The sequence below is a fragment of the Myotis davidii genome, unplaced genomic scaffold (genome assembly GCF_000327345.1).
Source record: "Myotis davidii unplaced genomic scaffold, ASM32734v1 scaffold497, whole genome shotgun sequence".
Taxonomy (NCBI): Eukaryota; Metazoa; Chordata; class Mammalia; order Chiroptera; family Vespertilionidae; genus Myotis; species Myotis davidii.
The window spans coordinates 1,865,822-1,878,306 of NW_006288434.1; the positions used below are offsets into that span (position 1 = coordinate 1,865,822).

Here is a 12,485-nt window from a genome sequence, read left to right on the forward strand (position 1 = left end):
TAAAAAAAAAATTCTGTATTTATTTAGATAGTTTTGTCAGATTTTTTGTTATGAATATCTGAATGCAAACCTGAATGTAGGCCACTCATTCTGTTCTGTGTCAGAAAAATATGTTCTGCCCGCATGGTATAAAGGGATATTCTTTAACCAGCAATAGCGATGAAAACCATAATATAGTCATCTGATTTTAATGATAAGAAGCAGTATATCATGATGACCATGGACTATGAAGCTGAAGGATATAAATGTGTAACTACTCTCCCACTATGTAATCTTGGGCAAGTCTCTTCTCTGAGTCCATTGTGAGCTTTTTAAAGAATATTTGTCATGATAATAATTAGGCATAGTCCATGAAGAAACTAAAGAAACTCTAAATTGTGACACTCAATTTTCATCATCACTCAGCTACAATCTCAAACATTTTATCTTGACTTGAAAAAAGCTATGAAACTTTTTAAGTTCCTAATTCCATATCCCACTTAAAAATAAGTCATTGTTCTCTGACATTAGAGTGGCTGATTTACTTACAGTAGGATAACACCAAGCCTCACTTGGAAATTCATGGTTTTTTATTCTTAAAGCTGTTAACCTGGGTTACTTTTTATAATTATGTTTATACTGGGCATCAAGAAAAGTTAAACCAAAGAATGTAATAATTGATGACCATAACACTAATAATTATTAAAAATTGAATAATGTTTGTAGTTTACAAACAACTTTCAAATATTTCCTATATCATTTTTTCCAACATCTAAGACAGCTGTTATTTTTAAATTTACAGATAATATGTATTACTACTGAGACATTTATTAATTTAGATGTAGCCATATAACATAATCTTTTTCAACAGCTTTAATGAGTCTTAGATTCATTTAAAATTTTTTTTAATTTTTGTAGTTTATTTTCAGTATTATTTTGTATTGGTTTCAGGTGTTAGATTCATTTTTATATCCTTTATTATTCCTGAAATTTCTGCTTCAATCAAGAAGTGTTCTCAAAGTCTGTTCTTCCCAGGGTCTTGAATGTATTAATAACAGTATCTCATTCTGATATAGATAACATTTCATTTATATTCAAGCCCAGAGAGAATAGAACCGACTGTCTGCTGCCAGTCCAAACCAATGAGCCCTTCTTTTCTCCAGAAGAACGGTCACTGGTAAGACACTTACACCATTATTATGACTAGAAGATTCTCTAAACCTGCTGATTAGAAACCTGCAGAAACCTACCCAGAATTAAGAAATATCACAAGGAAATACTTCTTCGCCATAAGAATTCCTGATATTCAGTCTTTCTTAAATATCTTCAAATATTATATGGCTCATCATATGATGCTTGTTTATTTTTTAGAGAATATTTATAACTTTTATTAGGATGTAGGTAGAGATATTACAGATACTGAGTGGCAAGCTAGCATTCCAAAAGTGGAGCAAGGTCCTGGGAATCTGAAGCAGGCGGAACACAACAGAAATTAATGGATTGGGAATATTAAGTAGGGCTCCCATTAAATATTAATACTTTAGAAAATAACAGAGGAACTCAAAGTACTTGTGTATAAGAGAATCAGGACTAAATAATAGCCTGAGTAACCACAGAGTGTTAAAAAACTTGAAAGGGCCTGAGAATTACAGTGACCCATTAAATTTAGGATAGGGCAGAAATAATTCCATTCTGTTGAAAATCTGGAAGAGGCCCACTACTCTCATTCCTGATGTGAGAAGACAGAGCAGCTTCAGCGGGGCTTGCATGAAGAGCATTTGGGATGGAGCCAATACTCAAACCATGGCAAGGAATAACAGTTATTTATGTGTTGCCTGGACTAGAGCAATAGCCTATGCGTGGTCCTCCTTGTTTTTAATCTCCTTTTCAAATGCATCTTAAATATACCATTAAAGTTATCGTCTAAACACTCAAATTTGTTCATTTGAGTGACTCCTTTAAAATCCATGAGTGTAAAATGAATATTCTACATTTTTAACCGAGTGATTAGAGCCCTCCACAATCTTGTCCCAGCCAACTTTTCCAATGTTATCTCCGAATATGTATCCCAGTTTGCTCTATATTTCCATTCAAAGAAAGCACCAGCTAGCCGCTCCTTAAACATGACTTGTGCTCATCACATACTTCTATAATTTTGCTAAAGATCTCCCCACTGCTTGATATGTCCCTCACCTCACGTATTATTCTGCAATGTGTTGGTGTTGGGAGAAAATGAAAATGGGCTTAGGAAGGAACATGTTCTTATATGACTGGCCCCTGAAGACTGTAGGCCTTGCTGTGAGTACTCCTAGTCATGAAAATGATCTGAAAAGGCCAATTATAAATCATAGCCATTTCTTTGTTGGTCAGGGAGTTGTACAGAGCTGGTGAGTTTAGTTCACCCATCAGAATGGAATTCAGCTGTCAGGTGTTTTTTTATTACCCCTACCTCACATGTTATAATAAAGAAAAATACCATTACTGGGCACTCCCATGTAGTAGGGTGAGTTCCATACCCGAATTCCATACACACAATATTTCTACTTCCTGAAGTTATCACCAGCCAAAAGTTCCTTCTCTCATATTAGATATGTTTCAAGACTAGCTATATTATTTCCAGATTGGAGTAACATTTTACAATCTTCAAAACTGATAAAATGGAAATAATCAAAACTCCATGTTTAGGAAAACATTAGTGAATTTATTTTGCCAATAAATAGTCTCTGTTTTCTTTCCAACTGAAGAAAAATTACAACAAAATTTTGTGCTCATGAACAAAGCTATCCTATAATAAAACTGTAGATATGTTCAGGTTATAATTAGCCAAATTAAATAGAAATTATCAATGTAGATGGCTCCACACTGTTCTAGTTAATTGCATTAATTGATTAAAGGTCTTGATTTAAGTATTGATTCAAATTTAGCTACCAATTATTTCATGTAAAGTAATAGGCAAAAACATTATATATATATTTATTCTCTAAATCATAATTATTAAGCCAGAAGTTCATTTTAAAATGTATAATTCAATCACCTGTGAGAATACATCTAGTAGAGAGCCTGACACTGATCAGAGATTACTGAATCAATTAATGAAACAACATTAGATGAAGGAAATGAAACACAAAAAAAACCTAGCTCAAATCTAATTTTAAAGACAAGGCTATGAGATTAAATGAGTTGCTTAATTAATGATGAGGTTGCCTAAAACCAAAGTGTGAATAGTGATGTTTTTCAATGCAGCCTCCAAAGAACCATATATTTCCATAGCACTTTATAGATCACAGGGTTCCCTCAATATGTACACACAAAAAAGGTGGGCTGTGAAGAACTACTGGGAAATTTATCCAAAGTCTTATCACCGAAGTGGTAGAATCAGAATCAGAACCCACATCCTCCATTTCTCAGCATTCTTTCGATTGTGATTAACTCTAGACAGAAACCTAATCATATGCCCATTAGAAACTCTGTTTCTGACTCATGCAATAACCTACCTAAACTTTCTCCTGAAGTTCATATCTTGCTCCTACCTTGGGACAAAAATGTTTAATATTCACCTGCTCTAAAATCTTTAAGCAAAATGCTTGGTCCTGGAGAGATGACAAATATGAATAAAATACAGTCCCTATTCTCAAAAAGTATATACTTTAACCCAAAGGACAAGAAATAAGCAAATAATTATCATATAATATGGAATATATGTGTTTTAGGAGGTGATAAATTCCACGGGTTCAGAAGGTCTGTAAGTTTTCACATTTCTGTTGTTTTCAATATTTTTATACTTGTAATTTTTGTCTACACTTAATCCTTTTAGATTATATGACATTGGAGTTAGAAAAGAATGTTTCTGCCCTATTTATCACATTTTTTCCTTCCTTATTTTCCATATCCCACTTGATTCTATAAAGCAATATCTCGCTCCTCTTAGTGACCAATAACATTCATCCCTGTATCCCCTGCTGGGTATTCTAGTTGTTAGCAACCAGTAACCCTGGAGGCTTGATGAAAGCAAAGATCAACGCATAAATTTCTTTTTTGCTGGAGGTAAAATAAAGTTGTTTCCTCTGTGTGTCCTCAGGCAATATACAGCAAAAAATTATTGCTCTTGTCAACAGCAGCTATTGTCCATAGATTGACCTTTTACCAGCAGGTGGCTGAATGCAACTTCAAAATTCTTTCTTTTGTCAATGTTTAGTAACATTATATTTACTAAAAAAGAAATTAAAAATTCTCCTGCAATTTTATAGTGTTCTTTAACACATAAGGTGTTGCCTTAGTCATCTCAAATGACTTCTTATCATTAATAAATATCTTTTATATATTTCCTGGTATGATGTGTGGTTATATGGTAGCAATTCACAAATACATGTAAAGAAAAATGACCAATGCTTAAAAGTCCCCATAAAATTAAGAATAAGAAAAATGTATTTCAAATTAAGAAAAATAATTTCAAAAATAAACTTGCAAACGCAAAACTAAATATATTCCATCTGCTAGGACACGAGAAAATGTAGTTGGAAAAAATCAAAAGAGAGAAATAACATTTTAAGAATTCAAAAAGTTTGAAATAATGTATTTACCTAAGAATCAATATTCACATTATAATCAAATAGGCTTTCATAATGTATGAAAGTGAATATTTAAAATATCAATAATTACTTTGTAGAGATATGTTATAGCTAAACTATGTACCCCCAAATTCATATGTTGTAGTCCTAGCTCCTAGTACCTCAGAGTGTGACTGTATTCGGAGACATGGTAAAAACAGGTCATGTGGGTGGGCACTAATCCAGTATCATAGTGTCCTTAGAGCAGCGGTTCTCAACCTGTGGGTCGCGACCCCTTTGGGGGTCGAACGACCCTTTCACGGGTGTCGCCTAAGACCATCAGAAAACACATATATAATTACATATTGTTTTTGTGATTAATCACTATGCTCTAATTATGTTCAATTTGTAACAATGAAAATACATCCTGCATATCAGATATTTACATTACGATTCATAACAGTAACAACATTACAGTGATGAAGTAGCAACGAAAATAATTTTATGGTTGGGGGTCATCAAAACATGAGGAACTATATTAAAGGGTTATGGCATTAGGAAGGTTGAGAACCACGGTCTTAGAGGAAAAGAAAATTAGGACACAGACACACACAAAGGGATGACCATGTGAGGAGACAGCCAGGAGGTGGCCATCAGCAAACCAAGAAGGTCTGAGAAGAAACCAAACCAGTCAACACTTTGATCTTGGATTTCTAGCCTCTACAGAACTGTAAGAAAATTAGTTTTTATTGTTTTAGCTACATAGTCTGTGGCATTTTGTTATGGCAGCTCTAGCAAACTAACACAAAATATTAAGGGGAAAAACAACAACCCTGAAGTTAGAATCTATTAAGTTCAAAGATTAATCACATATAAAACTATAAAATTTCTAAAATTCCATGAATATTATTTTAACTGTAGATCTTTAACATAAAGTAAGGTATATTTGTATTATTGTGAGACAAAAAGGAAGTGAATAGTTGTTGCTTTCATCAGCTAAAATATGGAGGAAAAAAATTCTGCTTTGGCTCAAAGCTTTAGGGTGTGTGTGTGTGTGTGTGTGTGTGTGTGTAAATTATGTGTAAATATAATTATCTCTCTTTATATTAAAGTTGAAGTACTATCAGCTTGCTAGAGAGTAGAAATGTTAAGAATAATTACTTGGGGTAGATAAAAAGTTGACTAAACTGACAGAAAGAAGACAACTCAAGTAAATTTTTAGACTTAAAACTATCATTAATTTTTACACTTTTCTTCTCTTTCTACCCACATATTTTTAGGATTACCTTCAATATCTAATAGATTGTTGATGGAAAAAAATATAGGCCTGAAACCCCCAAGGACTTTGGTATGAGTGCTTATCTGTTGGAAACAATTTAACAATTTTTCTTTTCCCATCATCATCATCACCATCATATTACAGCTAACATTTAATTATTCCTCATTATATTCCAAACTTTGATTAAGAGTTATAGGTATATATCAATGGATTTAACCCTGAAAACAATCCTATGAGGTAGGTACTAGGATCACCATGTCCAATAGAATAAGAGATCTAGGCACAATGATGTTAATGAACTTGCCCACGGTCATATAAATAGTCACAGAGGTAAGATTTGAACTCTGGCAGTTGGTTCCGGAGTCCACACTTTTAATACTACTCTGTAGTCTATATTTAATCATAATCACTGAAAATAAGCTGAAGAGTAATGAACAAAACTGCCTCTATATCTCTATTACTGTCACGTAGATTTCAGAAGCTGTGCTGTGAATATGGTTGCTGCTATGGTTACAGTAATGCCCATCAATAATAGCAAGACGTTAAATCTGCAACAGCGATTCCTCCCTTGAGATATTGATCATCCCTTCCTTTAGTTATCTCAAAGATAAATCAAGAAATTATATAAATCCATATGGAAAATTTTTAGTTACTTTTTAATTCTAGTTTTGTGAATTTAATGAATGAGAAACCTACTTTCACAAACAGGAATAAGAAAAAAACCCTGGAAGAGAGAAAATAGGATATAAAGTCTTTTAAAATATGACCTTATCTAGTTTTTCATTCAATCCATGACTCACTTTTAATTAGCACTTGTCGATCTCGTAGGGGAGACTAAAGGTTTTAAAATCAGGTCATGATAAAGATTAGCCCTAATATCTCTTGTGCTTCTAGGACCATATTGTAACTCTTAATAGTTTAATTATCTAGATTTTAAAATCTAGTTTTATTTCTCTTCATAAATACACTTGGTAAAGAAAAAACCTTGGAATGATGTAAAAAAGTACATAGCAGGCGACTAATTAAAGGTGTGGAGGCTGGGTTCTCTTGAGATTTTGCTACAGAACATGAAGCTATCTGACTGCAGGGTTGTGCAGAAATAAACACAACAGCAGAAAAATTTTACTAAGTAGAATTGAAGCTTAGACATCCTGGTGTGGCCGCTAAGATCGATTGGTAAGGTTTCTTTTTTTTTTAATTTTTTTTTTATTGCTTACAGTATTACAAAGGGTATTACATATGTGTCCTTTTTTTCCCCCCGCCCTTGACAATCCCCTGGCCTCCTCTACCCCCCAGTGTCTTATGTCCATTGGTTATCCTTATATGCATGGAGATTGGTAAGGTTTCTTGACCTGGTTTGGGCTGAGAACTATGAGTAGGTGATCTTAATTCTTATTAAAAAAAAACTGAAATCTTTCTGCTGGATACCTGGCTAGACTTACCCATTTGGGCCCAATGGAATCACGTAGTCCCTTAAGAGCAGACAGGAATTTTTTTGAAATCTGAATCCTACCTCTGTTCATGAAACAGTAGACTATTCCAAAAAAAGGACGCTTCATTACTTCTAAGGGACATCTTAAGCTACTCCTGCAGGGCCTGGGTTATGAGCTCACTCCTATGAGAATTCTCCAGGTCTCTCCATCAGATGGTTCGGTCTAACACTGGCACCATGGTGTCTGTTTTATGTGAATCAGGGTCTCTTGGCAGCTTGAGAACTGAGGCTGCAGATTTCTCTCCAGTGGCACTAGCCCAGCTCACCCAGAACGTTATTGGAAGGTGTCATATGCTACCAGCAACTCAACTTTGCTGCTTAGGCCAATATTTTTTTCTCTCTCTAACATTTTATTTCAATCACTGCTATAAAATTATAGCATATCTTTCATTTCTTCACTTTTATAAATGCCTGTATTTTCATGTGTCTTCTTAGTAATTTGTGTAAAGCCATCCAATCTACATTTTAAAATTTGCTTTATATAAATTTAGTCTTTTGGTTTTTCAGATCGGTTTATGTCACCGCTAATAAGGAGTACTGCACTTCTTGTTAAATCCCCATACCCACATGTGTACCTGTTAACCACTTCACAAGGGCCAGGCATGTTTAATATCAACCGTGGCAACATAATTACTCAATTTCAGTAATTTAGTTTGTAATTTCTCAGCACATATTATGTTCCACTCTCCTTTTGTATTTTTAAATCTCCATATCCCTCGAAGATTCACCTGTCCTTCCTTTTGCTACATCGTTGAGATTATGGGTTGAATGAATTAGCATGGACTTATGGTCCACCTTGAAAAGGTCTAAGCAATTTAGGGCTATACTACTGAACTCTAGAGAAGTAAATAAGAACTCAGAAAGTAATAACCTAAGTGCTATAATGGGGTTAGATATTTTTGTGATGATTCTGTGGGAATATTATTGCCATTTTATATAGGGCACGGGTTCTACAGAGAAATAGGCTTTGAGTTCCAAATAAATACTGTACCAATGAATTGTATAGCAGTCTCTGTTGAAATGTTATGGACTACCCTTTTAAAAACAGGTTCTGAGATAATTTTAAAATATCAAATACGGCTAATGTAAAAAGTAAAAATCATATTTAAATAAAATGATCAAATTCCCCATATCAATTTCCAGATATACTATCCGCATGGTTTGACTTTCAATTATTGCTAATTATATTAATTAACAATTATATAACTCCCAGAAGGTAGTTGGTCTATGCTGAATTATAATTTGTTCTGTTAAATTTAATAGATAAATTCCAGTTTTCTGAACCAATGAAGAGCAGAGAATGTTGGTTTTATAGAAAAAATAAAAGTTGATCTTTGAACATCTGCCAAGAGTAGAACAGATAAGGAGAATGCAATAGACATGCAAGGGTGCATTGGCTACACAGTTAAATTCTGTTTTGAGGGGAAAAAAAAAACAAGAAATCATCCACTGATTAAATAGAAATCATATCTGCAAATGCCTTTTGCCATTCTTATTAAATAAAGATGCTCTGCTTTTTATTTCCTAATATACTTAAAATATTCTTAGGATGACGGTAACAATAGGCATTTCTCTAGAGATGCTTGCCTGGTGATTATTAAAGAGAGTTTTGGAAAATTAGTAAGCGTTGCTTACAAACTATCAGTCAGAAGCTTGCAAAGTGCAGGGAGGCAATGCCATGTAAAATGTGGAGGGTGTAGTTAAAAAAGAAACTTCGCTAACACTTGATGACATCACATCAACGCTCCTTGACAGCTTCACTGGCATTTCGGGACACAGCTCAGGGGTACAGCATGTGCTCCACATGTCGGAGGCTTCGGATGCAATCTCAGATATCTCAAATCTGAAAAGCAGGTTAGCTACAAATAATACTTTCCATGACTTAGTGGCCATGTAAATTTGGATAGATTACATAAACTTTCTATATCTTTGTCCCCTCATCTGTTAAATGATTTTTTTTAAGAATTAGATCTAATATATTAAATGTACTTAGCTCAAAACAAGCTTTTAATTGGCACTTGTTATCAAAATAAGGAAGAAAAGAATGAAAATATAACGCTAAATATCCATAATTAAAAAGAAAAGAATGCTGTTGAGAATTCTATCTAAGGAACTGTTAGTAGGAAAATTAATAATAACCAAATCTATATGTGCTCTTAACTGATGAAGAACCATCTATAATTACAGGGAATTACATCCTGAAAGTCCTCAGGTGATGCTGACTCTCCAGGAAAACCACTTGAAACCACTGCCATAGAAGGTGTTTAGGAAATTATATTGCTTAGTATAATTAGTCCTTTGCCAAGACTTACATTTTTTCTAGCCTGCAATAAATAGTGCCAAAGTTATGTAAGCTTGAAGCCTCAGACATTCATTTATTTATATACTGGAATGGAATCAAAACTTGTTTTTCTGAAAAATATTTTGAGTCATGCCTATAGTGTTCTTTTGTCAATCCTCCTATAAGAAATTCCTGTCATATATCCACAGTAATTATCATTGCAATTGCTTTTAAGGGACTTGTTTTTATTGCATTTAACTATGTAAATCATACAACCAACGCACTTTCTCTTTCTGCCTTTGCTGCTTGTTGGGAAGCTCATGGTCAAAGTAGAAGCTCCACACAGGGCAGGTATATAAGATCTCACCTTGCATTTTGCTCACAAACTTTACCGTGTTTTGTCTTGACTTCATTTTCTCCTGACACTCATTTCTTCATTGACAATACTATTGAAAGTATTATATATATTTTTAAAAATTACCTACATTCCTGAAGTATCGTGGGGTATAAACAAGCTAATAAAATAAATTTGTGTTATCTGAAGACATGTCTACGAAAGTTTTAATATCCTATTTTATTAGGACTTCATGCCGTGGTCTTAGGATTATATGAAATGAATGAGAGATTAGAGCATAACAGAGGCCACATAAGATCAGGTCTATCTATATAGCCCAAGGAAGAAATATAAAAAAATACCGAGGAAGGCAGAGCTATCACTTCTGATATCAAGTTCAAAAGGTTAGGGATGTATCTGAAATATACCATTACAAAACTATTTTCTGTGAAATTCACCAAACCTGTTTCAAGTTATTCATACTTTTATTTTAGAGAACAATTTCTAGAAGTTCAGAACCCGATGAGTAAAGGCAAGGCTATTCTTGTTTGCCTTAAGTTTATCTCTCTTGGCTTTAGGCTGTGCCATTTCCAGCACACCAGAATTTTGTGATGAACAATCTTATGTTCACTGTGTCAGTATTTGAGGAAGAGATTGTGGCTTGAAAGATGATGTTGATGTAAGAATCTCTGCCTCTTCTAGGTTATATAGTGGAGAATCTAGAAACTCCTTTTACTTATTACACATGTACAAGTTTACGTAAGTCTTGACTTTACCAAAGAATGGAGTATAATGGAGAGAAACTGAAGGTTTAAAAGGTAAATATAAACTATTTGTAAGTATATAAAAATCCAAACTGCTTTTCTCTATCACACAGATAAATAAACCACAAATATGACATGATTGCAATGATTAAATTACCAAATCATAGAATACATATTAACTAAATGTTATGAGTAAGATTTGTGATTTTCATTCCTTTTATTAACTCTTAAATAGGTACGTTAGAACAAGTTTTCCCATGACTTTGGCCATTAATGATATCATTAACTTTAAAATAGTTTGAAAATATAAAGGCAATGAAGAGCAAGAGCAATGAAATACTTTTTTCCTACCTTGGTAAACCTCAGACCTCAACTTATTCCCAAAAAGTAGTTTAAAAAGACTTTTGCTAAAAAACCTTTTGAACTCCTTACACCACCTCATGAGTATGTATTTTTTTCTAAAACCTCATTTGTAAACCAGATTCAGTTAAAATATTATAAAATTAAAAAATCTATTTGTGTGTAGGAAAACAGTAAGAAGATAATAGTTCTTAAACACTTTGAGCGTGTTAGAACCTTTATAGGTTTTATAAAATGAAAAAGTCTAAGATAATTATTTTCCAGACCATCTATGAGTTTCATTCCTTTAATATCCTATATTATAAAATGATTTTTTAAAAATATAAGGCAAATTCTTTACCTAAAAGTTGGTATACACATACATAATAAATTTCAGCATTTAATACTATCATGGGGCTATTGAATTATATGTTCATGTCTGACTAATCTGCATTCAGCTGTTTAAAAGAATCTAATAGTTTCATAGGATTGATTATTTTACAACTTTTAAAAAGAAAAATGTCTTGCCTTTGAATGGTAATCTTGTTCCAGTCTGGGATCTGATCCGGCTACCTGTTTGTATTTGTTAATTTTCATTTGGCGATTTCTCTCCTCTATATCCATAGCACCTATCGAGTAGAAAAAAACCCATAAAATTAATGTGCAGGTCTTATTTGTGAGCCCTAGTTACAGGACGTATAAAAGAAGAATCGCTAGGCTGATATATTACTGTCATTCAAGGTAATATATGCAAATTAAATTTATTATTTTTAGATATATTTAAAGTATGCAATTTTGCAAATAAAAGCATGATTATGAAATATATTAAATAATTTTAATCTGAAGAAAATGTAAATGAATTTAAACAAAAGACAAACAAATCTTCACTAGACAGAAAACACTTTCTGATACATATAGTAGGTCAAGGAATATATATTTGACAGCACATAAATTTGACCATTGTACTATTATAAAAACTTTGGATTATAATACATCAAGACTTTATTTACTGGAGAAAAGTTGTAAGTTTAATTGGTTTCAAATACAATTTTACAATTGGGCTAATTTAATAAGATTAGCCCATGTATTATAACAGGTTGCCCTAGCATACATATGGATGCAGTTATCAATATATTTTGAACTTGAATTTTCAAGAACTGGGATCAAGAAAGAAGCACTTAGAATAATACTACTCAGAAGAAATCATGACAGTAAAGGCACAAAGTATTACTGAAGTCATTTCAGAAAAAGAAAAAAAGTGAGGAGGTGAGAGAGCGAGATGGTAAGCTTTTAAAATGAGATTAATGCCCTCTACAATAGGTAGACACATCAAGATACATCAGTAAGGGGGAGTCTTTAAAAACTTTCGTTAGGACAATAACTAAGTTCTGTTAACAAATATAAAGAAAGTGTTTTAAAAGTATATTTGTGATTTTTATTAGACATTTTATAGGAAAACTAGAGGCCCAA

The 12,485-nt window shown here is 33.0% G+C and overlaps 1 protein-coding gene across 18 annotated transcripts in view; it reads right to left on the reverse strand.

Moving 5' to 3' along the window:
- RIMS2 (regulating synaptic membrane exocytosis 2) overlaps positions 1–12,485 on the reverse strand; it is a 296,933-nt gene that overhangs the window by 105,441 nt on the left and 179,007 nt on the right. For 14 of the 18 annotated variants that reach the window (XM_015561714.1, XM_006760263.2, XM_015561716.1 and 11 more), the window contains one exon: positions 11,544–11,644. The exons of the other annotated variants lie outside the window; for them this stretch is intronic. In XM_015561714.1, coding sequence (XP_015417200.1) covers positions 11,544–11,644 — 101 coding nt within the window. The remainder of the gene's footprint in view (positions 1–11,543; positions 11,645–12,485) is intronic. 18 annotated transcript variants of the gene reach the window in all.